The 26626-nt window shown below is 43.9% G+C and overlaps 2 protein-coding genes and 1 long non-coding RNA gene across 3 annotated transcripts; 2 read left to right on the forward strand and 1 right to left on the reverse strand.

The window, feature by feature from the left end:
* The first annotated feature begins 279 nt into the window (after positions 1–279).
* Positions 280–5626, forward strand: LOC118393061 (SWI/SNF-related matrix-associated actin-dependent regulator of chromatin subfamily B member 1). The gene is made up of 9 exons (XM_035785307.2): positions 280–434; positions 693–804; positions 910–1039; positions 1159–1296; positions 1434–1561; positions 1703–1869; positions 2343–2533; positions 4585–4716; positions 5189–5626. Exons 1-9 carry the CDS (start codon positions 306–308, stop codon positions 5217–5219), a joined length of 1158 nt encoding a protein of 385 aa, XP_035641200.1. The 5' UTR covers positions 280–305; the 3' UTR covers positions 5220–5626.
* On the reverse strand, positions 5550–26142 carry LOC118393063 (stromelysin-3). The gene is made up of 16 exons (XM_052460751.1): positions 25867–26142; positions 14133–14398; positions 13246–13389; positions 12366–12499; positions 11975–12216; positions 11365–11569; positions 10719–10979; positions 10488–10600; positions 9970–10070; positions 8606–8774; positions 8306–8371; positions 7768–7841; positions 7492–7585; positions 6953–7148; positions 6587–6677; positions 5550–6438 (listed from the first exon to the last, which is right to left on the reverse strand). The coding sequence occupies exons 1-16, from the start codon at positions 25975–25977 to the stop codon at positions 6315–6317; spliced, it is 2391 nt and encodes a 796-aa protein (XP_052316711.1). The 5' UTR covers positions 25978–26142; the 3' UTR covers positions 5550–6314.
* Positions 12627–13177, forward strand: LOC127907245 (uncharacterized). Its single transcript, XR_008063884.1, has 3 exons — positions 12627–12756; positions 12895–13032; positions 13091–13177. It is a non-coding gene; the product is annotated as an uncharacterized LOC127907245 (long non-coding RNA).
* Positions 26143–26626: the final 484 nt, after the last annotated feature.

The raw sequence follows: 26626 nt of genomic DNA on the forward strand, positions 1-26626 counted from the left end.
CGTTTTTGGTGTAATTTAGTTCAAGTGAGGTGAGAAGATGGCTCCTTCCTTGGCAGATATGACCCCATGGTATTAACTTACAGCCTTCACAATAAATGAAAGCAATAGAATAATATTCACAGGAAAGCATCTAAGATGATGAACATAATAGGCTACAGTATTTTATCACTACTGGACTACGGAATTCTTTATGTCATCTCTGGTGCTTCAGACTGGCCACGAAGGAAAGGAGACGAGCAAAGGAAGTTAGATAAGGAAGCCATTATACTGACGTCATTTCACAGCGCCAGTTAGTTTTTTACACAATGCGCATGCTCATCCGCGCTGATCTTTGTTGTTACATTTCCAATATGGCGCTTAGTAAGACATTTGGACAAAAACCTGTCAAATTTCAGCTTGAAGAAGATGGGGATTATTATATGATTGGGTCAGAGGTTAGTATTTTCTTTGGTTATAGTATATTTGAAGATGAGTCATTTAATGTAATTTAGCTATAGTATAACCAACGTTAGTTACTACGTTTTGGTGCGTTTGCTTGATAATTACCGGAGGGAACATTAGCAACTAGCCGAGGCGAGAGATAGCAGCTAACAGTAGCTAGCTTGTCGATAACTGTAACAGATGCTACCCTCGTAAGTTAGCTATAGCTAGTAAGCCCTTACGTTTTCTCAATTTGCCGTTTTTGATTTTAGGTAGGAAATTACCTGCGTATGTTCAGAGGTTCCTTGTATAAGAGATACCCATCACTATGGAGGAAACTGGCATCAGTGGAGGAGCGGAAGAAAATAGTGGAATCATCACACGGTTAGTAACTTACCTAGTTAATTACCATGAAACGATAACATGGGATAACGAAGGCATACTCTTGTAATGTGGTTAATTGTTAAACATTTTCTTCACTTCTATCAGATCATGGTTACACAACCTTAGCTACCAGTGTGACCCTTCTGAAGGCATCAGAGGTAGAGGAGATCTTCGAAGGAAACGATGAGAAGTACAAAGCTATCTCCATCAGCACAGAGCCCCCAGCTTACCTCAGGTATTGTCATCAGCATTCTCTCATAAATGTTTTGCCTGGTCCTTGATGGTCTAGGTATTGTAGTCAATAAATCTTGTTATATTGTCTTCATGTGTCACTGTGTCTGGTCTTGAAAACAGGGAGCAGAAGGGTAAGCGGAATAGTCAGTGGGTCCCCACGCTACCCAACAGCTCTCATCATCTGGATGCTGTCCCCTGCTCCACCACTATCAACCGCAGCCGCTTAGGGCGAGACAAGAAGAGGACCTTCCCGCTCTGGTGAGCCTGATTCAAACCTAAACCGCTGTCAGAACAGATGAACTCTGATGTAAAGGCCTATCATAGTCAATCATAATGTAAACAAAACTGTTTGAAACAATTTTTCAAATGTGTACTGTTCTCTCTCCCATGCACAGTTTTGATGACCATGATCCTGCAGTGATCCATGAGAATGCCACCCAGTCTGAGGTTCTGGTTCCAATCCGACTGGACATGGAGATAGAGGGGCAGAAGCTTAGGGATGCTTTCACCTGGAATATGAACGGTAGGATTGCATTGTAGCTCTGTCAGTTTTCTAGAACAAAATTATTTAAACATGACAACATTCTTGTCATCTTCTGCCCAACCACCTTTTCTTCTCAGTCCTAGTTCAAGTTCTCATGTCATACATGCTGTTGTTCCTCAGAGAAGCTCATGACTCCTGAAATGTTTGCGGAGATCCTGTGTGACGACCTGGACCTGAACCCCTTGGCCTTTGTCCCGGCCATCGCCTCAGCCATCCGCCAGCAGATAGAGTCCTATCCCACAGACAGCATCCTGGATGAACAGACTGACCAGAGGGTCATCGTCAAGGTACAACCAAGATTGTTATGTTAACTTACTGTGTGTGCAACAATGTGGTGAGACCAGAGTTACAGAACTTAGACTGTGTCTGATAATTAAAAGGTGCAATTTGTAGAAATAGCACCACCATTTCCTGGTTTCAAAAATATTCAAACGTTCACCTGATTTTAGTTTGACACAATAAATGTATAGTGTAGAAAATCATTGTACCATCTAAACTGCTGTGAAATATATTTTGAATAACCAAAAATATTGTATTTATCTGTTTGAACCCGATGTAAAAAAAAAAAAAAAAAAAAGTATAAAGAAGCTAATATAAAACTTACAGAGGGGAATCATAGAAATATCACACAAAGGTCATGCCGCGTATCAGACTTGCTTTCAATGAGAATGGCAGATCTATAACTCGCATTTCTATCTGAAATCACACAATGGACCTTCAACTGATTAGTTAAAACATGATTTCTTATCTTTACCATAAGCTAAACATCCACGTTGGAAACATCTCGCTCGTGGACCAGTTTGAGTGGGATATGTCAGAAAGGGAGAACTCCCCAGAGAAGTTTGCCCTGAAACTGTGCTCGGAGCTGGGCCTAGGGGGAGAGTTTGTCACCACCATTGCTTACAGCATCCGAGGACAACTTAGTTGGCACCAGAGGACATACGCTTTCAGGTAATATATACAGATTGGTCTTCACACCCAAGACCCGATCCGGGACCCAAATTCTACATTTTCTCACAGGTCTGGGTCGAATCTGATATAATTACACATACCTGAGACCCGTGACAATCATAACGTGTTTCCCCTTAAGGACCCGTACAGACCTTGACGCAGCTGCTGCAGTAAAGAAAGATAGAATTATATTTGTTGTTGATCTTGCTTTTCACGAGTGGCGTGTAGCTTGTTTTGTCCACCAATCATAAGTCATAGAGCCTCCGTGTGTGGCAAAATAAGTTAGAAGGTATCTAATTGCTCAGCTCCGGATGATGAAGTAGCTTAAAAATGGTCTTTTATGCTCTTTCCCTCGCTGGGATCGGACCGGGTTTGGATCCAACTGGGTCTATACGGAACGGGTCTCTAACATACAGTACCAGTCAAAAGTTTGAACACACCTACTCATTCAAGGGTTTTTCTTTATTTTTACTATTTTCCACATTGTAGAATAATAGTGAAGACATTAAAACTATGAAATAACATGGAATAATGTAGTAACCAAAAAGTGTTAAATAAATCTAAATATTTTATTTTTGAGGTTCTTCAATGTAGCCACCCAAGGTAGGGGTGGTATACAGAACATAGCCCTATTTGGTAAAGACCAAGTACATATTATGGCAAGAACAACTCAAATAAGCAAAGAGAAATGACAGTCCATCATTAAGCCATGAAGGTCAGTCAATACGGAAAATTTCAAGACATTTGAAAGTTTCTTCAAGTGGAATCGCAAAAACCATCAAGCACTATGATGAAACTGGCTCTCATGAGGACTGCCACAGGAAAGGAAGACCCAGAGTTACCTTTGCTGTAGAGGAGATGTTCAATAGAATAACTGCACCTCAGATTGAAGCCCAAATAAATGCTTCAGAGTTCAAGTATCAGACACATCTGAACATCAACTGTTCAGAGGAGACAGTGTGAGTCAGGCCTTCATGGTCAAATGACTGCAAAGAAACCACTACTAAAGGACATCAGTAAGAAGAGACTTGCTTGGGCCAAGAAACACGAGCAATGGACATTAGATCGGTGGAAATCTGTCCTTTGGTCTGATGAGTCCAAATTTGAGATTTTTGGTTCCAACCACCGTGACTTTGTGAGACGCAGAGTAGGTGAGCGGATGATCTCCGCATGTGTAGGTCCCACCGTGAAGCATGGAGGAGGTGTGATGGTGCTTTGCTGGTGACACTGTCAGTGATTTATTTAGAATTCAAGGCACACTTATCCAGCATGGCTATCATAGCATTCTGCAGCAAACACCATCCCATCTGGTTTGGGCTTAGTGGGACTATCATTTTGTTTTTCAACAGGACAATGACCCAACACACCTCTAGGCTGTGTAAGGGCTATTTGACCAAGAAGGAGAGTGATGGAGTGCTGCATCAGATGACCTGGCCTCCACTATCACCTGACCTCAACCAAATTGAGATGATTTGGGATGAGTTGGACCGCAGAGTGAAGGAAAACCAGCCAACAAGTGCTCAGCATATGTGGGCACTCCTTCAAGATTGTTGGAAAAGCATTCATCATGAAGCTGGTTGAGAGAATGCCAAGAGTGTGCAAAGCTGTCAAGGCAAAGGGTGGCTACTTTGAAGAATCTTAAACATATCAAAATATATTCTATCTTTAACACTTTTTTGGGTTACTACATGATTCCATATGTGTTATTTCATAGTTGAGGTCTTCACTTATTTTACAATGTAAAAAATAAAGAACCCCTTGAATGAGTACTGTATGTAAAGCAAATACTCAAAGTGGAGCTGTTAAGAGGACTGATCTCCAATAGTTTTTGTATTTGGGTGAAATGTAATAGACGTTCTTGACTTTGTAGAGTCTGTTTGTGAAGCAATGTATGAATTGGGTGAAAAGTAACTCCCCAGACAGTAACACTGACCTCTGCTTCTGCTGGGCTCCTATCCTAAAATATCCCTTTCAGCAACATGCTATTTTCCTGTTTGGCTGTGTCTCATGGTGGTGCAAGTAATTTGTTGTGGCTCTTTGTCTCCGTGCAGTGAGAACCCGCTGCCCACGGTAGAGATAGCCATCCGGAACACAGGTGAAGCTGACCAGTGGTGCCCACTGCTGGAGACACTGACAGATGCAGAGATGGAGAAGAAGATCAGGGACCAGGATAGAAACACTCGGTGGGTGGTGCTGCGTTGGACTACTGTCCTAAAAATATACTTCATGATCTATAGACGGGTTGGTTGTTTAGCAACAAAACCGTGGCAAAACAGACGGGGTGGGATTAGATTGTTGACATGTAAACTATATTTTGTTTCCAATATTTGTAAATTAATATTTTCAATAATGAGCACTTGTCTCTCAAATACATCGTTACAGTTGTTGGTTAGCTCGCTAGCTAATTTTAGCCATATTAGCATAGACATCCAGTCAAAACAAGACATGGTATCAAGAACAAGCTGAAACGAGAACAATTTTCCCCATGCGGCAGCTTCTTGTCATTGACCAATTAGTGAGCAAAAGATCAGATTTGGGCTGCCTGTCTAAATGAAAAGTTTGATAAATGGAACTATCCACCTAGCTTCTATTCATTCAATAAAATGTGTTTGTGTCGTTACTGATATTGACTCTCCGTGTAAATTTACATTGCAGGCGCATGAGACGACTGGCAAACACATGGTAGTTGATGCAAGCGGAATGTCTTACTCCTTCAACAAGACCGACAGTAGGCCATTTGATGAAGTACGAGAGTGTTGGGACTTGCTATGCTAACAGCATTAACACAGGCATTGCTTCAGCCTGTTTACCAGAGCAGGTCCTCCTCTTCACCGATCACCTCAGCTCTCTACACAGCCTACGTCCCCTCCATGTGTTTATTTGAGCAAAGCTCCACCACAAACACCCCCTACAATGTGCTCCCTCCCCCTGTGTGGTGAACCTGTTCCCACTTCGACGACTGACTCTTCTACCCACCCACAGAGGAGTGAAAAAACACAGGAAAACTCAGACAATATATTCTGTTATGTTATATTTGTTGTCTTTTTGTACATTTGAATAATTCTTACAAAAATAAAAGTGAAATGATCTTGATTGCTTTTGATAAGTGTTATGTCTTTGTAAATTATATTATAGTGACCATACAACCAAATGAAAGGTTATTAAACTAATTTAGGAAGTAAAAATAAGTTTGCCGCCTTATTATAGTTGTTGGGCTGTTTTGCATGCTTTGTTCATGCTTACAACACCCGGCACAACCCAGTTGTTGGTGGTGTGCTAAGCCATTTCTATTTGGCAGCAGTGCTTCACCCACAAAGGCAATAGTTGGAAAGTGCAGACGGTGCAGGTTCCCTCGGTAACAGGATTCCAGATAGTCGGCAAATTTATGAATGAGTCGAGCAGCAGGTCAATAACAAAGACGAGGCAAGAATTTTGTTTGCACCTGTATTTAAAAAGGTGTGATTCTGTTTGAAATGGCAAATGGTTGTGTGCCATTAGTACCACAGCCAGAAATGCATGTGGTGATGGAAAGGTTGCAATGCTCATTGGCCTCTGATTGCATTTGACATTTCTAGTTAACACTCGGTGAAAGAAGTCTGCAACAAACTCACTACGGTGGCTCCCAGTGGACACACTGAACTGTACAGATGGTACGTTGCTGCGCTCTTCATCCACATCCCTCTGAGGAGTAAACCCTCTATCCACAGCTGGGTGGCTCCTGGTTTCTTCGGTGGGGCTGGGAGTATATCTTGGGTTTATATGGGGTTAGATGGTCCCCATGCTACTGCCCCTGGTCATTGGGCTCCCCTCCGTCTCCACCTTGGTCCTGCCAAAACTCTCCAGCCTGCTCCTCAGGGAGTGGGAAGTAGCTGGGGTCTTCCTCTTGGGTATCAAAAACGGTTCGACTGCAACAACAACATGTGCAATGTGCATCAACTGACATTGCTTTGAAACATCAGACACTGAGGGATACTTTGAGGGCCCAGAGCCCAAATTTAACTTGAGAAAAGGGCAGAGTCACTAGTCAACACCACTAGTGATATTGATACTCACAGAAGTTCTGGTGTCATCAGCAGCTTCCTGCCTCCAGGCTGGTTTGGAAACACGTCTTCCAGAAAGTAGTAGATGTGTCCTACACCGATTCCTGAGGTGGAGGAGCAAACCAGTAGCATTTACAGTGACATGACTTCACAAAATAAATAGGGCTGGCAATTACTGACATTGTTAAACATACAGGAACTATAACAATGTCCAGGGGGACACATCCTTATTGTTTGTCTGGACACATTTGAGCCTATGCTCTGTAGATACAAGAGATAAACACTGTAGACGACTGGCAGCTTGGTTAAAGTAGGGGGAAACCCATATTGTTCCTCACTGCCATCTCAGGGTATGTGTGAGACACATAACATACTGTACCTAGAAGGTCAACGACAATGGAATTGCCAAGCAGCAATGAGAATCCCATGAGCACCCAGGGCAGAAACGGTGCCTGGAAGTTCAGAAGGCCGAAGAAGTTCATGCGTATGTAAGGATTCCTTCTACTCCACACATACACCAGCATGATGGTGAATGCCTGGCCCAGGAAGAATAGGTTGGCAAAGAGGCCAAACAGCTGTGTAAACCTTCAAGTTAAAGACACCAGTGGAAACATTAGCTACACCTTTACTATGCCAACCTGAGATTAAACCAGGTGAATAGTAATTTATCTTTGCTGAAAACACATGGCAACCCATAAAATGTATTGCTGCCTATCACAATACAAAAACATACTAATACAATTTGACCTAGAACATTACACAATAGAAGGTTATTAACTGGAGACTACAATATATTATTCTTCAGGAATGCACAGTATGGCTACAGCTGTGATGGAACAGGGAACTGCTGGATGCCATTTTTTACTTGAATACCGCGGTGCATTGGGTACATTGTGTCAGTTCTAATGTAAAGGATACAGTCATGAGGACACCCCCAAACAGGAACATATATACGAAATCTGCAGTGCGGCCTCGGAAAGACCCTTCCTCCAGCATACGACAATAACGATACCTGTTTGTCTGGTAAAGGAAAGGAACCGCAATAACTCAAAAACAATAGACATGGGTAAGAGGGAGCCAGGGGTTCACAAATTAATTAGGAACATTGCATTTGTTTTGACTTCAGGATGACTAAAAACTAAATGGAGTTTTAGATGAATAGTATTTCTTTTAAGATGTCCAGACAAAAGATACAGAAAGATGATGTTGAACAAAAAACTGAATCCAAGTGATCCGAAAAAGAGGAAGTTGGTGATCAGCCGCCATATCTGAAAAACAGAGAGGGAAAACGCAAGTAATATTAAATGGATAGTTCACCCAAATTACAAAAGTTCACATTGGTTTCCTTATCCTGTAAGTAGTCTATGGATAAATTATGACAGGGAAACTAATCCAAAACACAGATTGCTGTCATACCTTGTCTATGCACTCTTAGAAAAAGGGGTCCCAAAAGGGTTATTAGGCTGTCCCCATAGGATAACCCTTTTGGTTCCAGGTAGAACCCTCTGTGGAAAGGGATTTATACATGGACCCCAGAAAGATTCTAACTGGAAGTAAAAGGGCTATCATGTGGACAGCCTAAGAACCCTTTTACCCTAGATAGCTCCTTTTTTCTAAGAGTGTAGACTGCTTAGAGAGTAAGGAACCCGAATGTATAACGTTGTAATTTGTGTTTACTATCCAATTAAGTATGAGGTATACATTGTGTTTATTAATAGAGGTTCTCTCTTACCTGGTATCTTCTAATGATAAGGTCTGGGTTGAAATAAAGCTGAAATGGGGTGATTACCTCCAATTGCTGCAACCCCAAAGAAAGATAATACATTGAATGTATGAATTAATCATCAGAAACAGTTACACTGTTTCAATATGGTATACCTTTAAATAACGTATAGTGAAAATGTGTTCTCTCATCTTTGAGTATGTATATATTATTTCTCTAACCAAACACGCCTAAAACAACCAGTGCACAGTCGGCGAGCTGTTTACTGCAAGCCTGCTGAAAAATAGATGCCACTCGTCAGTCGCTTACCACCGCTGCTGTAGTCAAAACGCAAGCTGTAGTGTACGCTCTGGTAACGGAAGGAATCTGGAAATATTCTTGAGTGAAGCTGTGAGCCATGGTCAGAATAAACTCGTTTTTGCCTATGACGCTTAATACATTTGTTGAACCATTAGGTCCGGGTGCAACAGCGATGCACCTTTAACAGAGCAACACGAAAGCTACATTATAATATGGCACGCCCCTACTTATATTAGCCAATCAGACTAGATATCTATCCATTTATTTATTTATCTGATTCACAAAAATGGACAATGTACTCAAGCTTAAATATTTTATTTGTACCAAAACACAGTACATGATTAATATTTTTGTATTTGCATAGTAAATGTGGCATTTGAGTAGAAAAACATGTTAAAACATAAAGATATGTAATCAGAACAGATGATGGCTATTTTAATTAAAGGACAATTATGTCTTGAAATGATTCTGAGCTCTATAGTCAACACCCAAAACTTTAGAAGAGATCTGCCAGGCTGCGGCTATTGGCTGTCAAACAATGACAAAAATATCACAAATACATATTTTACAATAAAGCAGATATAATAATACTAATACTAATAATAACTTTATTTGTACAGCGCTTTTCAATACAGGTAACAAAGTGCTTCACATCATAAAATAAAAGTACTAACAAAGAAACAAAGAAAGAATAGCTAATTAAAATCATTTAAATCGTACATTAAAAGCATCTTTATAAAAGTCTGTCTTCAGCAGGGATTTAAAAAGAGCCACTGAATCTGCAGCCTGGTCTCCTCTGGCAGACCATTTCAAAGGCTAGGGTCCCTCTCCTTTCGTTTTCAACCTACACCAGATTTTGGAATGGTCAATAGTGCCCTACCAGAGGATCTCAGGCTGCATCCTGGCTAAGAAGAACAAACATATCAGTGCCCTGCACTTACAAAATGCAATGAATGGCCCTTCCAAAAAGTAAGTTATCATCATGGATTAGATTCACATCATGCAGCACCAAGGATGGAACATTCCATCCCTTTGGACTGACTGAGAGCACCATGGATGGACCATTATTGAATTAAGTACAGCTATCGTAGAATGAACATAAATGTGACAAGTAAGACTGTGAGTAAGTGTTCATAACTTTAGAGGACAAAAAGCGTCCCTGATTGTCAGTGATTTCCAGATTTAGCACCTTAATTAGTAAAAAGAAAAAAAAGACTTAATAGAAAATTGCAGTGCCTTAAACATATTTCCCTTTAAGAAGAAAACAAACTGCAACATCTCTTGAGTAAATTAGACAACACGATATAGTTACTAACCTCCTGCAGATGGCACTGTCTTCTCAGCCCACGGTCTTTACCAACGCCTCTTCTGACCGTACACTCTTGCAAAGGGTTCTACATTGAATCCAAAATGGTTCTACTTGGAACCAAATGGGTTCTACCTGGAACCAACAAGGGTCCTTCAAAGGGTCCTCCTATGGGGACAGCCAAAGAACCCTTTAAGGTTCTAGATAGCACCAGAGAGTAAAACCCAACCCAGCAACAAATAAATACAACTATATAGCTGCACATGAAGTCCAAACTCTGAGGAAACATTTGAATTTGTGTTTTCCTGAGAAGAAAAAAGGATCTAGTCCATTCAGTGTTAAGATAATGAGTAAACAAAAACATATTTGAGGAATAGCAAACATTTTGTGGAAATCACTCAAGTGAAGTGAAGTCTTCACCTAAATAATTTGTCTCTGGTCTTGTTACGCAAAATGGTATTGTTCCCCAAAATGCACAAGATTATAATGTTGTATTTGAAAGGAACATAAGGACAAGAGCATGGTTGGACTTGACTTGGACTTGAATTTGATCTTGAGAGAATTATCACCTAATGATACTCATACATTTCTGCAACCAAAGAAGTCCATGTGAAAATAGCGAGGATAACCCTGTAGTGAATTCATCTCCACAGGATCAAACTTCCAGTACTGCCTCCCTCTGATAAAGTGGGCATAGCCTGTCAATGGGGGAAAAAATCTATTCATCAATACAATTAAATAATTATCCTATGATCTAACTTTTCAATGTCGGACTCACTCCCAAATTGAGGTGATTAGGTGATTCACTCATATTACCATATTGGTCCTTGAAGGCTGCGTCGACATCACTGGGGATGCCGCGCCAGTCCTGCATGTTGCGAGGGTAGATAGAGTCGACACGGTTCTCCTTGGGGCTAAACCTCCAGTAGCTGCCTGACTTGAATAAGTAGGTGTTGTAGTTGTTGTCCTGGCCCCAGCGCAGAGCTGCCTGGATGTGGGAGACTGACAGGCCGAGGCTCTGCACAGAGTCTGGCCCTGTGATCTGTCTCTCTGCATCAAACACCCAGTAGCTTTGACCTGCAATAGCGCGAGAGAGAGAGAGAGAGAGAGAGAGAGAGAGAGAGGAGAGAGGAGAGAGGAGAGAGAGAGAGAGAGAGAGAGAGAGAGAGAGAGAGAGAGAGAGAGATACAGTAGATGCCCCTGCTGTGGGATCTGGGCTATGTTTTCATAGTTTCCATAACTCTTGCCTATTCAACACTCTTGTCACTCTTGACATGACCTACTTAAAGTTGCAGAATAACACTTTTCTGGCTAACCAAAAAGTTCATAAAGCTATAATGCAATTGTTTTCCTGCCTGTCTGCCTAACATGTATGTTAACCTGTTAGTTTTCAACTTGGGGCTTACCTAATCCTACACTTATAAAATATAACTAACCACAGCACAATATCTATGTCACCCACCTTGAAAGAACCAGATATTCCCTGATTGGTCTTCAAAGGCTGCATCAATGCTCTCTGGAATCCCCCTCCAATGGCGGGATGCCAGCGCGGGGTAGCCTGCCTCCAGCCGTCCCTCCCGAATGCGCCACACATAGCGTGACTTAAAGAAAAACAGCTCTCCGCGAATCATAGACACAGCATCGAAGTCTGTCTGGCAGGCGTCAGGCTGGAGACAGAAAGAGGACCACTAGACTCTTAGAAGAAACTGTGCTATCTAGAACCAATAAGGGTTGTTCAGCTGTCCCCATAGGATAACCCTTTGAAGAACCCTTTTTATTTCCAGGTAGAACCCGTTTGGTTTCCATATAGAATCCTTTCCACAGCAGGTTCTACATGGAACCCAAAAGAGTTATACCTGGAACCAAAAAGGGTTCTACCTGGAACCAGGTACCTGGGGAGAGCCGAAGAATCCTTCTGAAACCCTTTTTTCCAAGAGTGTAGTGCATTTCCATACTGTCGTATCACGTTTATTCTTGTGTGGCTAGTATCTCAGTTGTATTGTGTGTCTTATATTGTGATTATCTGCCTGTGTAGCACCTCCAAAGAAAAATATGGCGAGATTAACACTCACAATACTACTAATGATCTCATTGGTATCTGTAGTGATTTGTGGCAGTGGTTGGGGTGGAGATGGGGGCTGGACATGTGGACGAGGGCCATACAGGTATTGGATCCCCAGCTTGTCATCCTCGCTCAGCTCCAGGGGATAGGAGAAGCTGTAATAGGGGGACATCACTGCGCCCGGTTCCTGGGAGTGCTGCAGGCCAAGAACATGCCCGAACTCATGAGCAGCCACTTGGAGGAGGTCTGTGCCTGCAGTAGAGTCAAGGCGAGGGTCACACCTCCAGGGATAATACACTACAACTGTAGAAAATACCTCCTGACATTACTCATTTTACATAGAGCTCTATGTAAATCAACTCTCCATATTTCCTGCATGTCCCTGCCAAGAAAACACTCACCCATGTAGTTGCCAAGGGACCACGCCTCATCATAGTCAAAATGGATGTCACCCTCCCTGTGGGTCTTGGGGAAGAAGGCATGGGCTAGAATGCCCCCAGGGCCGTCAAAGGGCAGGTTATCTCCATGCCAGTAACTACAGTAGAGATCCATATGAGGGAAGGTTATCTCCATGCCAGTAACTACAGTAGAGATCCACATGAGGGCAGGCTATCTCCATGCCAGTAACTACAGAAGAGATCCATATCAGGGCAGGTTATCTCCATGCCAATACCTACAGTAGAGATCCATATCAGGGCAGGTTATCTCCATGCCAGTAACTACAGTAGAGATCCATATCAGGGCAGGTTATCTCCATGCCAATACCTACAGTAGAGATCCATATCAGGGCAGGTTATCTCCATGCCAGTAACTACAGTAGAGATCCATATCAGGGCAGGTTATCTCCATGCCAATACCTACAGTAGAGATCCATATCAGGGCAGGTTATCTCCATGCCAGTAACTACAGTAGAGATCCATATCAGGGCAGGTTATCTCCATGCCAGTAACTACAGTAGAGATCCATATCAGGGCAGGTTATCTCCATGCCAGTAACTACAGTAGAGATCCATATCAGGGCAGGTTATCTCCATGCCAGTAACTACAGTAGAGATCCATATCAGGGCAGGTTATCTCCATGGTTATCTCCATGCCAGTAACTACAGTAGAGATCCATATCAGGGCAGGTTATCTCCATGCCAATACCTACAGTAGAGATCCATATCAGGGCAGGTTATCTCCATGCCAGTAACTACAGTAGAGATCCATATCAGGAAAGCTCTGGCTGAGCAGTAACTTAAAATCGGACATTTGAATACACATAATGTACACACATGCGTACCTAGTGAAGTCAATGACAATGTCAGCCTTTCCACTGCTGACCTCAGTGAATGTCAGGGGTGTGACCTCACTCCACACTCTCAGGGCTTCCAGCAGGACACGCCGCACTTTTTCTTCGCTCATCTGCCAGGGGAAACGAACCACTCTGAGGAAGAAAGATGTATAGATATAAACAGATATAAATCTGTTTAGGACGTAAACTCCACGCACACACGCACACACACACACACACACACACACACACACACACACACACACACACACACACACACACACACACACACACACACACACACCATAGTCTGTAGCCTGTAGAAACACACCAGAGACTACCAGCCTTGTTGCATACCTAGAACCTCCCTCTCATTTGATATCTAACCATCAAATCAACAGATAGGTGTGCTGTTACATAGACCCTCAGGCTCTGTAAAATAACAGTGTATCATAGTCCTGTTCCTTCCAGTACTTCATCTGTAAAGTCTCATTAGCCCATCATGGCTTCCCCTCTCCTCTCTCTGAACGACTTCTTAAATTCCATTGCATTTTGATAAAGAACCGCCACAATGAGAGGAACAAGGGTAGACACAGACAAAGAGGCAGCAGCCAGTCGACAGACAGCACAGCCCAGACAATCCATACAGTGAGTCTCAGAAGGAGGAAAAGTAATACCATAAAAGCTACTTTATGACCAAAACAGGAGACTAATGATGGATAGAGTAACACTGGATTCTGAACATACAGTACCTTTCCCACCAACACAGGCAAATATGCACCAAAACAGGATACAAATAGTATTTCCTTAGTTGGGACCAAGTCCATCTCAAGATGTACACGAGTGTGGTTATGCCATAATAATGATAATAACAATAATAACATTATTATCCTTACTTGTAGGTGAGGTCAGTTTTCTCCAAGCGCCCCCCAAACAGGACAAAGCGTTTCTGCCTGTGTCTCCCCCTGTAGATGACATCCTTCAGTGTGGGGTAGTCAGGGACGCCACACCGGGGGCGGTTAGACTCCTCAGTGTTGTTAGTTACCAGTGCTGCTTTTACAGGGTCTCCTATGGCCAAGGCTGTGTCTTTGAGTGTGTCCTGAGGATGGGGCACTCTTCCTCTCTTCTTTAGGTCATGGAGATCAAACCTCTGGAGCCATCCCTTTGAAACAGCAGGATCATGAGCAACATTTATTAGATAACATGTTTACAAAAGTGTCACTTATAAGGATGAACAACTTTCATTAAAACGCATTAGAAAACAATAGATTTGGTGCAAATATGTATCGCAATGCATTGCACTTTTTTGGAATCCATACATGCACTGACATTGCCTTAAAGGGAAATGTAAAAAACAACATTCTACTTCACATTCATCATCTCCAGCACCACCCTAACATCAACATATGTGAAAATGGTGCATTCCTATGTTTTGTAGTAAAATAGATAGAGAAAGATTAGTAGACAATTAGTAGGCAATTAGTAGGCAATGCCTACTCACATGCATACAGATGATGTCATTAGAAACACTTATCTTCCTCTACCTATTTTACTACAAAACATAGAAAAGCACCATTTTCACATATATTGATATTGGGTGCTGGAGATGATGAATATGAAGTTGAGAAAATGTGAAGTTTCCCTTTAACATGATTGCTAGTATCTCTGAGAGTGGGAGTATGAGAGGTCAATAATAACTGGAAATAAGTAAACAAACAGAAATTGCCTGTCAGAGAGTGTTTCCCTTGTTGACTTGGAGTGGGCTTGTAGCTTACTTTACTGTCAGTTATCATTACACATAGGAACTATTACAGTAAATACCCCCCTGCAGAACCCAGAGGAAATGACTTTGCTCATCACCTCCTACCTCAAGCATAAATTACGGAGAGGAGAAATACTGTCAGTGGCACAGCGTCTCCATGGCTTTTTGAAGTTGTACAATTCAAGGCCTTTTACAGCTTTGCAATTCAGGAAGCATTGGGGTGCTCTTCATGATCACAAATGTCTTTACATTTCCTCTGACACTGCTACTGTAAAACACATTGGATTTCTTAATGCTCTAAGAACATGAGGATGTAGCGTATTCTACACTCTTAGAAAAAAAGGTTCCAAAAGGGTTCTTCTGCTGCGCCCATAGGAAAACCCTTTTTGGTTCCAGGTTAGAACCCTTTTTGGTTTCAGTTAGAACCCCTTTGGGTTCCAAATAGAACCCTCTGTTGAAAGGGTTGTACATGGAACCCAAAAGGGTTCTCCTATGGCAGGGTTCCCCAACTGGCGGCCTGCGGGCCGGGTGGTTTTATTAGGCCCCAAGTTTTCTGAGTAAAAAAAAAAAAATCATTGTGGAATTTCATTGTTGGACATAAAAGACTGTAAAAATAACAGGAAATCAGCTCCAAGTGATTTTAATTTAAGAATTCCCATGCATAATAGAGAGACATGTGACCGTATACAAATGTAAGCAAGGTTTGAAATGATTATGTTTTAGTCTAACATTATATCTGTTTGGGCTTCTTGCGGTCAATTTGCAGTCTACAAAATATTTGTCATTATGTTCAGGCCCTCCTACCATCCGCTCCAGAAAAAATCGTCCCGCGGCTGAATCTAGTTGATGATCGCTGTCCTATGGGGACAGCCGAATAACCCTTTAAGGTTCTAGATAGCAAATATTTTTCTAAGAGTGTAGCGTATTCTAGATGAACGATAGTCAGACATAAGTCCTAATCATTCTGTCATTGTGTCAAGCCAGTCCTCCCTCTGGTAGCCTACTGCTTTGTGAGGCTTTAGTGTTGTGGAGTTGTGGGATAATGGGAACAATGCCCAGCAGGATTCGTGGAATGTGCTCCAGACCTCAAAACGAGAGGGCCTTACCCTGAGTTATGTGCCCCAATCAAGGAAGAAACACTAGGCAGCAGAACTCTCAGTCATTCCGCCTGCATTTCACTTTGTAATTTAACCCTAATATATGGATCTTGGGCTTGCACTCTAATCTAGTTTGGCAATAAGATGTATACCCAACTGCATGAGAATGGGAGTGTGGGCTATCTACAGTGCATTGTAAAGCATGGCTAACATGCAGGAGGAGTGTGCACTCAACATATTTCAAAAAGGGAAATGAGAAGAGAAATTAGTGCTGTTGACAAGTTGCTGACAATAACTCCCTCCCATCTGTCAAAAGGATCAGTCTAGCCCCTGAGGTGAGAGAAAGCACAGCTCCTCCCCTCAGATTGCCAACAGGGTAATGGCCAAAGTTCACTTTAATGTACCATGAACTTATGAAAGCTTTGACTGTCCTCAAATTGCCTGTCTTTGTTTACATTTATGGCATGTACTGCATATGCTCTTCTGCATGTATGTCCACTGAGCAGACAGTCTGGACACATTAAAATTTGTGCATGTCACGCCCTGACCATAGGGAGCTTTTTATTCTCTATGTTGGTTAGGTCGGGGTGTGACTAGGGTGGGTCATCTAGGTAATTATATTTCTATGTTGGCCTGGTATGGTTCCCAATCAGAGGCAGCTGTTTATCGTTGTCTCTGATTGGGGATCATATTTAGGCAGCCATTTCCCCTTTGTGCTTTGTGGGATCTTGAATATGTATAGTTTCCTGTGAGCACTATAGTAGCTTTGCAATTTATTGTTTTCTTTGAGTTTCACTAGCTAATAACGAGGATGGAACCATACCACGCTGCATCTTGGTCCACTCGTTATAAAGATCGTTACAGTGCATATGTTGTGTATACCCAACACGTGGTGTTCAGTGGTGTCGTCTTCTGACGTGTATTGTGATATATTTGAGTAAAATTGCTTTCATTACCCATATCTGCTGTCCTGCGCCTGACTCATCTCACCAGCTACACACAGACGTAATTACAGAATTACTCACCTTCGAATAGATTCAGCAGGAGTAGTTGCCCTCCCTGTGGAGGTAGAGGACCATGTTGCGATGTCTGAACACCGCCATGGATCGCATGTTACAGATGATGGATCATTGGGAGAGAGCAGGAGGTCATCCAGCGCCTTCACCAGCCCCACTACAACAGGCCCCACTGTCCACCCCTCCTTCACCCGGTCCCAGCGGGAATCCGCTTGAGCTCCCGAGGGAGTATGATGGGACGGCTGCCGGATGTCAGGGGTTCCTACTCCAGCTGGAGCTCTACCCGGCGGCCGTCCACCCGGCTTCTTCGGGACGTGAGAGCATGTCCGCCCTCGTCTCCTGCCTCTCAGGCAAAGCCTTGGACCATTACACAGAGTTCACAATTTTCGACCACCCGCCTGAGGGTCGAGCGGTGGGTGAATGTTTGTTCCACCTGAGGCAGAGGACTAGGAGCGCGCAGGATTTCCGGACCCTGGCCGCCAGCACGGGATGGAACAACAAGGCCCTGATCGATGCAGTCTGCGCGAGGACGTTCGTCGGGAATTGGCCTGCCGAGACACCACCCTCACGTTGGACCTTCTGGTGGATCTGTCCATCTGTCTGGACACCCTGCTGGCTGCCCGCGGACGTCCGGATCGGGGCCTGTCAGTTCCATCCCCCAGCACCTCCGCTCCGACACCCATGGAGCTGGGAGGTGCTGCGCTTAGGGCGACCGGAAAAGGGGCCATTCCCTGCACCATCTGTGACTGCAGAGGGCACATTGCTGGGGAAGTTCCTCAGGGAGTCAAGGCAGCAGGCAGGGCACTATCGTGTCTACCCAGGTGAGTCGGCACCAGGCTCACCCAGAGCCCTCTGTTGCTCACATGTATGTGTTTATTACATTTCCTGAGTTTTCCCCGCATTCCCAGCATAAGGCACTCGTAGATTCAGGCGCCGCTGGGAATTTGATTGACCGTTCATTTGCTCATAGTTTAGGGACCCCCTTGTTCTTGTGGATATGCCCTTCCCTGTGCACACCCTAGATAGTCGACCATTAGGGTCAGGGCTGATTAGGGAGGTCACCGCTCCACTAAGCATGGTTACGCAGGAGGGTCACAAGGAGAGAATCAGTCTCTTCCTTATTGATTCTCCTGCGTTTCCTGTGGTGCTGGGCCTACCCTGGTTGACCCATTCGACCCTCCACTTCACCTTCCTCCTCGAGTTTTGTTTTTGTGAAGAAGAAGGATGGAGGTCTGCGCCCGTGTATTGACTATCGGGGTATCAATCAGATCACAGTGAGGTACAGCTACCCGCTGCCTCTCATAGCCAGTGCGATCGAGTCAATGCACGGGGCGCGCTTCTTCACAGAATTGGATCTCAGGAGCGCTTACAACCTGCTGCGTATCCAGGAGGGGGCCGAGTGGAAGACGGCATTTAGTACCATCTCAGGGCACTATGAGTACCTTGTCATGCCGTACGGGTTGATGAATGCTCCATCAGTCTTCCAGGCCTTTGTTGACAAGATTTTCCGGGATCTGCACGGGCAGGGTGTAGTGGTGTATATATCGACGACTTTCTGATATACTTCGCTACACGCGCAGAGCATGTGTCCCTGGTGCGCAGGGTGCTTGGTCGACTGTTGGAGCATGAGAAATGTCTGTTCTTTCAACAGTCCGTCTCCTTCCTAGAGTACCGCATTTCCACTTCAGGGGTGGAGATGGAGAGTGACCGCATTTCAGCCGTGCGTAATTGGCCGACTCCCACCACGGTAAAGGAAGTGCAGCGGTTTCTAGGGTTTTCCAACTACTACCGGAGGTTTATCCAAGGTTTTGGTCAGGTAGTGGCTTCCATTACCTCACTGCTAAAGGGGGGACCGGTACGACTGCAGTGGTCGGCTGAGGCGGACAGGGCTTTTGGTCACCCTCGGCTCCCGTGCTGGCCCATCCTGATGCCTCTTTGGTGTTCATAGTGAAGGTGGACGCATCCAAGGCTGAGATAGGAGCCGTGCTCTCTCAGCGCTCGGGCACGCCACCAAAGCTCCGCCCCTGTGCTTTCTTTTCGAAGAAGCTCAGCCCGGCGGAGTGAAACTATGATGTGGGGGACCGGGAGCTGTTGGCTATTGTCAAGGCTCTGAAGGCGTGGAGACATTGGCTTGAGGGGGCTAAACACCCTTTCCTCATCTGGACTGACCACCGCAATCTGGAGTACATCCGGATGGCGAGGAGACTGAATCCTCGCCAGGCAAGGTGGGCCATGTTGGGCTCTGTCCTACAGACCAGGTTCCCAGAATGCTAAGGCAGATGCACTGTCCCGGATGTATGACACAGAGGAGCGATCCATGGATCACACTCCCATACTTCCGGCCTCTTGCATGGTGGCACCGGTGGTGTGGGAGCTGGATGCGGATATCGAGCGGGCGTTACGCACAGAGCCCACTCCCCCACAGTGTCCAGCTGGGCGCCTGTACGATCCGTCTGCTTTCCGCGACCGTTTGATCTCTTGGGCCCACATGTCACCCTCCTCTGGTCATCCTTGCATTGGTCAGACGGTGCGTTGCCTTAGTGGGAAGTACTGGTGGTCCACCTTGGCCAAGGACGTGAGGGTTTATGTTTCCTCCTGCTCAGTGGGCACCCAGTGCAAGGCTCCCAGGCACCTGCCCAGAGGGAAGTTACAACCCCTACCCTTCTAAGTACTGCCGTCTCCTCCCTTTGCCCGGTCTCCCTATGGCACTACAGACTGCGGAGGCCCTGTTCACTCACGTCTTCCAGCACTACGGGGTGCTTGAGGTCATAGTCTCTGATCAGTTCACGTCCAGGTTCTGGAGAGCGTTCATGTAACGTCTGGGGGTCTCGGTCAGCCTCACCTCAGGTTTTCACCCCAAGAGTAATGGGCAGGTGGAGAGAGTAAATCAGGATGTGGGTAGGTTTCTGCGGTCATATTTCCAGGACCGGCCGGGGGAGTGGGTGGCGTTCATCCCTTGGGCAGAGATAGCCCCGGACTCACTTCCCCACTCCTCCACTAACCTCTCTCCCTTCCAGTGCGTACTGAGGTATCAGCCGGTTCTGGCACCTTGGCATCAGAACCAGATCGAAGCCCCTGCAGTGGACGAATGGTTTAAGCGCTCAGAGGAGACCTGGGAGCCCACCCATGTGCACCTGCAACGGGAGGCGGCAGAAGGCGAGCGCCGACCACCACCACAGTGAGGCCCTGGTGTTCGCACCGAGGGATCGGGTCTGGCTCTCGACCCAAAATCTGCCCCTCCGCCTGCCCTGCCGGACGCTGGGTCCGTGGTTAGTGGGGCCATTCAAAGTCCTGAGGAGACTGAACGAGGTATGCTACAGGTTACAGCTTCCCCCAGATTACCGTATTAATCCCTCGTTCCATGTGTCTCTCCTTAGGCCTGTGGTGGCCGGTCCACTCTAGGAGTCTGAGGTGGGGGAGGTTCCTACCGCCAGTGCAGGTGGAGGACGTCTTGGACCCTTCGTTGCTGCGGGAGTTCCACCGTCTCCATCCGGATCACCCTGCGCCTTGTCCTCCGGGTCGTCCCCGAGGTCAGTGTCGGCGCGCTGCTGGAGCCACGGGTCAAGGGGGGGTACTGTCACAACTTCCGCCGAAGTCGATCCCTCTCCTTGTTCGGGCGGTATTCGGCGGTCGACGTCACCGGCCTTCTAGCCATCGCCGATCCACTTTTCATTATCCATTTGTTTTGTCATTGTCTTACACTCCTGGTTTCAATCCCCCAATTACTTGTTCATTATTTACCCTCTGTTCCCCCATGTTTGTTTGTGAGTAATTGTTTATTGTATTGCAGTCTGTATTTGTGGCCTTTTATTTATACGACGTGTATAAATATATATATTTGAGTAAAATTGCTTTCATTACTCATATCTGCTGTCCTGCGCCTGATTCATCTCACCAGCTACACACAGACACATTACATAGATGACCACTCTGGGTAGTAGAGCTATTGGAGGAGCAGAGGTCCCCAGACAATATTGACTTGTCTGCAGCCGGTTTGCGTGTTCCCACATCATCTAAGAGCAGACAGAGGATATCCTGGCACAGTGTTTCTCAGCTAAGCCCTGGGAGACACAGTCAGTCCATCATCTTCTGTCCTGATGACTATGCAAGATTTATTTATTTATTTATTTCACCTTTATTTAACCAGGTAGGCAAGTTGAGAACAAGTTCTCATTTACAATTGCGACCTGGCCAAGATAAAGCAAAGCAGTTCGACAGATACAACGACACAGAGTTACACATGGAGTAAAACAAACAGTCAATAATACAGTATAAACAAGTCTATATACAATGTGAGCAAATGAGGCGAGAAGGGAGGTAAAGGCAAAAAAGGCCATGGTGGCAAGGTAAATACAATATAGCAAGTAAAACACTGGAATGGTAGTTTTGCAATGGAAGAATGTGCAAAGTAGAAATAAAAATAATGGGGTGCAAAGGAGCAAAATAAATAAATTAATTAAATACAGTTGGGAAAGAGGTAGTTGTTTGGGCTAAATTATAGGTGGGCTATGTACAGGTGCAGTAATCTGTAAGATGCTCTGACAGTTGGTGCTTAAAGCTAGTGAGGGAGATGAGTGTTTCCAGTTTCATAGATTCTTGTAGTTCGTTCCAGTCATTGGCAGCAGAGAACTGGAAGGAGAGGCGGCCAAAGAAAGAATTGGTTTTGGGGGTGACTAGAGAGATATACCTGCTGGAGCGTGTGCTACAGGTGGGAGATGCTATGGTGACCAGCAAGCTGAGATAAGGGGGGACTTTACCTAGCAGGGTCTTGTAGATGACATGGAGCCAGTGGGTTTGGCGACGAGTATGAAGCGACGCAATGGTGGGTAGTATATGGGGCTTTGGTGACAAAACGGATTGCACTGTGATAGACTGCATCCAATTTGTTGAGTAGGGTATTGGAGGCTATTTTGTAAATGACATCGCCAAAGTCGAGGATTGGTAGGATGGTCAGTTTTACAAGGGTATGTTTGGCAGCATGAGTGAAGGATGCTTTGTTGCGAAATAGGAAGCCAATTCTAGATTTAACTTTGGATTGGAGATGTTTGATATGGGTCTGGAAGGAGAGTTTACAGTCTAACCAGACACCTAAGTATTTGTAGTTACATTACATTACATTTAAGTCATTTAGCAGACGCTCTTATCCAGAGCGACTTACAAATTGGTGCATACACCTTATGACATCCAGTGGAACAGCCACTTTACAATCTAGTTGTCCACGTATTCTAAGTCAGAGCCGTCCAGAGTAGTGATGTTGGACAGGCGGGTAGGTGCAGGTAGCGATCGGTTGAAGAGCATGCATTTAGTTTTACTTGTATTTAAGAGCAATTGGAGGCCACGGAAGAAGAGTTGTATGGCATTGAAGCTTGCCTGGAGGGTTGTTAACACAAGATGCCATTTACGAAGTAGTTCGCCCTCCAAAAGAGGGCTCTAGGTGACTCAGGATGTTTTATCATTGTGTTTGTGAACCAACGTGTTTTGGGAGGGGGATCCATTACATGTATGGACACATCTAGCTTCTGGTTACAGTGATGACAAGATCTGTGAGTCACTGCAGTGGAGTGACAGAGTGGTATTCAAAGAGCACAACTCAACATGTCTGTACAAGTATACAAGTATCCTAAAGCCTAGACATTATAAAATGTGGGCATTGTCAGTTATTGTAAGAATTTGTAAAAAAAAGGAGGACACTTAAACCCTTTCATATAGGAACAATACTAGAGGACATTGTCTGCAAACGGAGCAACTTGGTAATGTTTACACAATACATCGGATATGGTCTTGATTTGGAGAGGGTATGTATACTACTGAGTAAATACAGACAAACTGTTTCACTATAACAGGATAGAAGATTCAAGTGATGAGGTGAAAGATAGATGCACCACTATCAACACAAGCCTTGGTATCTGTCTTCTTATCCTCCTTAATCCAATACATCAGCCACAATCAGTAACACCAGGCAATAGAAAATAGGTTGCAAATCTCCTGGGTTCTTACAGTGCTCTTTTATCTTTCCTGGCAAACAAACTTCCTGCCCTGAGACCTCAGGCTTCCAGATTCTCTATCTGCCAAGCAGAGAATCAGGGGGATAATGCCACCCTCACCTTGCATGACCTGATCACACATGAACTGGGTTTTGTGCCCTGCTATGACTTAATTCAATAGGTGGATGCTATGGAAACTGAGGCTAGTAATCTCTGATGTCACTTCCAGTCTCATGGATGTCTGGCAGTCAGTTTGGCCAGAGGACAGAACTAATGGAGCAAAACAGGAAGAAAAACCAAGGGACATGGCTTTTATTCACAAAGGGATATCCAAACATTGAGCCCATCGTATTATTTTCCCTTCATTTTCCCTGTGAGAGCAAACAGGCTCTGTGTTTCCTGACCCAGATACAGAGAAACTTGTCTCTGCTTGTATAATCACTAACTCTTTTGTCAACAATGGGAAACAAATTGACAAAACTACAGATTATGCTTTCCAGTTCAGTTAACAACTAGACATAACAATTAATTATTATTTGCATATGTTGCCATCGCAGCTGCAAGTAATTTCGGTAAAGGAAGAGAGTAGAAAATAAACTAACAACTTTTCCTCCATGACATTGAGGGGACGTTTGTCATACTTGGTCCTTCATACAGTTGGTTTACAGTAGGCTACCTCAGACATTCTCAAATTAATGAGTTTGCATTTTTTCCAGTTTTCATCAATAAGCCGATAATCTCTGTCAATGAGGCAGTAGGCTAATATTGCAAGTTATCAGCAATACATAATCTAAAACATAAATTTGGACAATAAAACTCCCCCAATGGCAATGTGGAGCTTCCCACTTTATCCTCTCATTCACAGAGTTGTTGACAAAATGTCTTTACAGACCAGTTATTATCGTTTCCTGCCCTGCGGAGACAAGAACTCAATTACCTTCTCTATTTACCACACGCCCATACCCTGCAGGACTTTCAGTTGTGCCATGGCAGCACAAATGTTACATATCAGATCAATTAACGTTGTATGAAGGTTGAAAATAAAAACCTTTTAGATGTCAGTGTTGATGTTGTGGCAGTGGCTCTGTGAAGTTTCTAAATGCCACATTGCTTAGACTTAGTCCCATCCTGGGAGGGTTATGTGTTTGACAGATAAATATTTTTGTTTAGGATTAATGAGTCAGTGTTTAAAGGGCAAATCAGCAATTGAAAAAATAATAATAAAGCTTCTCCCAGCCCTGTTTCGGTAAAAAGCTGAGGGACGGGCTGGAAACATGTAACCACTCTCAAATTCATAGACAGAGCTATGAATGCAAGGACTGATCATCCTTGACATCAAAATGATAGTTTTAACCATGTTTTAAGGCTATATAGTGTTTGTTTACATTTACTTTGTTATTAACAAAAATTCAAGTGAAACAAGCTTATATTTTAGGGTTTGATTGGGTAACTTAATCTAAGCTCATAAGTCATTTATAAATTATATTCTTAAAAAATCAATGGATACATATCACAACTGTATAAATCCAAAAATGGATGTAGCAACTGCTGATTGCCACTTTAAAATATGATGTTGTAATATACTCATTTCATATCGGGCATCTTCGAAAGATATGACACTTTGTCCACTGCACAGGTTCATCATCTTAACACTAACATGCTGACCAGACCGAACACGTCGGGTGCGCAAGCAACACAAAATAAATGTAGAAATCCATGTTATTCAATTATTGCATCGCGTGCGCCAACGAGCGTCTGCGATGCCAAGGGCTAAAATAGAAGTCATTCCTATTTCTGACGCAGATCGAGCTGAAAGTCCTGCCTCTCCCATCTCCTCATTGGTTTATAGAAGCAGGAACCCACGCACCATCTCCTCATTGGTTATACCCACGTGGGTGATTGAAAGACAAACTGTTTTGCCAGTAGTCGTGGTAAAACTATGCAAGTTTAGATGTGATCACCATATAAATTCAAAGATGAAAAAGCCTGGAAGGAGGAGAAATGACTTGAAACGATTCAGTTGGCCGTTTTATGTGTAGATTAATTGTCGGAGTAGAGGACCTTGTGCAGTTCTGATTTAAAAAGAAAATGTTTTCATTTTTTTCCCAGTTCAGGTAAAATAACAACTCAATGTTTATATCCCAGGACAAATTAGCTAGCAACAGCAAGCTAGCTAAATGGGACAAATTAGCTAGCAAGAGCAAGCTAACTAGCCATACATGTTTAATGCTTTTCGACCTGTCCCCAAATTAATGTAATTGGTTTAGAGTTTGTTTTGCTATTTTAACCTGCGTGTCGTGAACGCGTTTGGTGTGGGGGGAAAAAATATATTTATTGCACGATAGCGCACGCGCGCAGCCGGTTTGGGTTCCATGTAATTATTGACATAGAGCCCTTCTAATAATACTGAGCATAAAATCTACAAGATTATTTGTTTTGACAGATGGGTTTTAAACATTTAGCAGGTTGGTGTCGGTCAACCAGGGCGAAGCATAATCATAACTGTAATAAAGCACACTGTAGTGTGGGTATAGCACACTGAACATTCGAAAAAGCCTGGGAAACTGGGATTCACAACTAAGAACTTTTCTGCACTCTCATGTGTGCATGATTTGAAATAGCAGGTGAATTGGGAATGCACTAATAATAATTGGCAGTGACTTGCAACACCGATGAAACTTCCAGTAATTGCACTATCAAGCTATGTGTGTCTGCTGAAAGATATTATCAAACAAAGAAAAAGTAATACAACTAAAGTATTCTGCACTCACCGGCGTCGCTTTGTACCTGATTGCTTCGGGCACTGGCGAACAATGCATGCTTCGGAGGCATTGCAGCGTAAAGACGCAAGATAGGACAGAAGTCTGCATCATTATCATCATCTTCTGGACCCGTGGACAGCTCTTTCTTCAGCCCTCTTTTCGGCCGAAGAGTGACGGCGCAGCTTCTTGTGGGCTCTTATATAGGTTCTGATTCTTTGTTCTTTCTTCAAATACGCGTTTTATAGTCCGGACTCAGGAGTGATAATACCACCCGCAACAACGTAACATTTAACCCATTTTGTGCTGCGCTAACATGGATTTTTTGGATTCAAAACTGATGATCTACCTGCAATTGAAAGAATAGGAAACTAATCTCTTTGGAAAAAATGACTTATGTGAAACTTAAATGTGTTATTCATCAATAAATATTTCAACAACGCTATTGAAGGTGTTGGTTTATTTTTGGATTGATATTAATACATGTTAGGCTATTCATTTCAGCCAACTGGTCATGACACATATTGTAGGCTACATACATTTAGTTTGCAACAAGTTGTGCGATTGTTTCCATATATCAACAGCCCATTCACCATTTGTGTCTTTGATTTCGGAAATAATGTGTCACAACAACTCTCATAAGCCAAACTTTGGTCCTAGGAGTGGTGCCCATCTCCAAATTGACAACAGTCACACCAGCCACAAAAAAAGCTGCAAAAGCCACAGCAAGGCATTTAAGCCACAGAAGGCATTTAAGCCACAGGGCATTTAA

Source organism: Oncorhynchus keta, chromosome 14, assembly GCF_023373465.1.
Source record: "Oncorhynchus keta strain PuntledgeMale-10-30-2019 chromosome 14, Oket_V2, whole genome shotgun sequence".
Classification (NCBI taxonomy): Eukaryota; Metazoa; Chordata; class Actinopteri; order Salmoniformes; family Salmonidae; genus Oncorhynchus; species Oncorhynchus keta.

Excerpts from the sequence above, each read along its gene's own strand:
- LOC118393061 (XM_035785307.2), top strand. The coding sequence starts at position 306 with ATGCGCATGCTCATCCGCGCTGATCTTTGTTGTTACATTTCCAATATG. Across the intron at positions 805-909 it reads AATAGTGGAATCATCACACG|ATCATGGTTACACAACCTTA; the intron begins GTTAGTAACTTA and ends CACTTCTATCAG. Across the intron at positions 1,870-2,342 it reads ACCAGAGGGTCATCGTCAAG|CTAAACATCCACGTTGGAAA; the intron begins GTACAACCAAGA and ends CTTTACCATAAG.
- LOC118393063 (XM_052460751.1), bottom strand. The coding sequence starts at position 25,977 with ATGATGATAATGATGCAGACTTCTGTCCTATCTTGCGTCTTTACGCTG. Across the intron at positions 10,601-10,718 it reads AGCCTTCAAGGACCAATATG|GCTATGCCCACTTTATCAGA; the intron begins GTAATATGAGTG and ends CCCCATTGACAG. Across the intron at positions 8,372-8,605 it reads TTTTGACTACAGCAGCGGTG|CAATTGGAGGTAATCACCCC; the intron begins GTAAGCGACTGA and ends TTGGGGTTGCAG.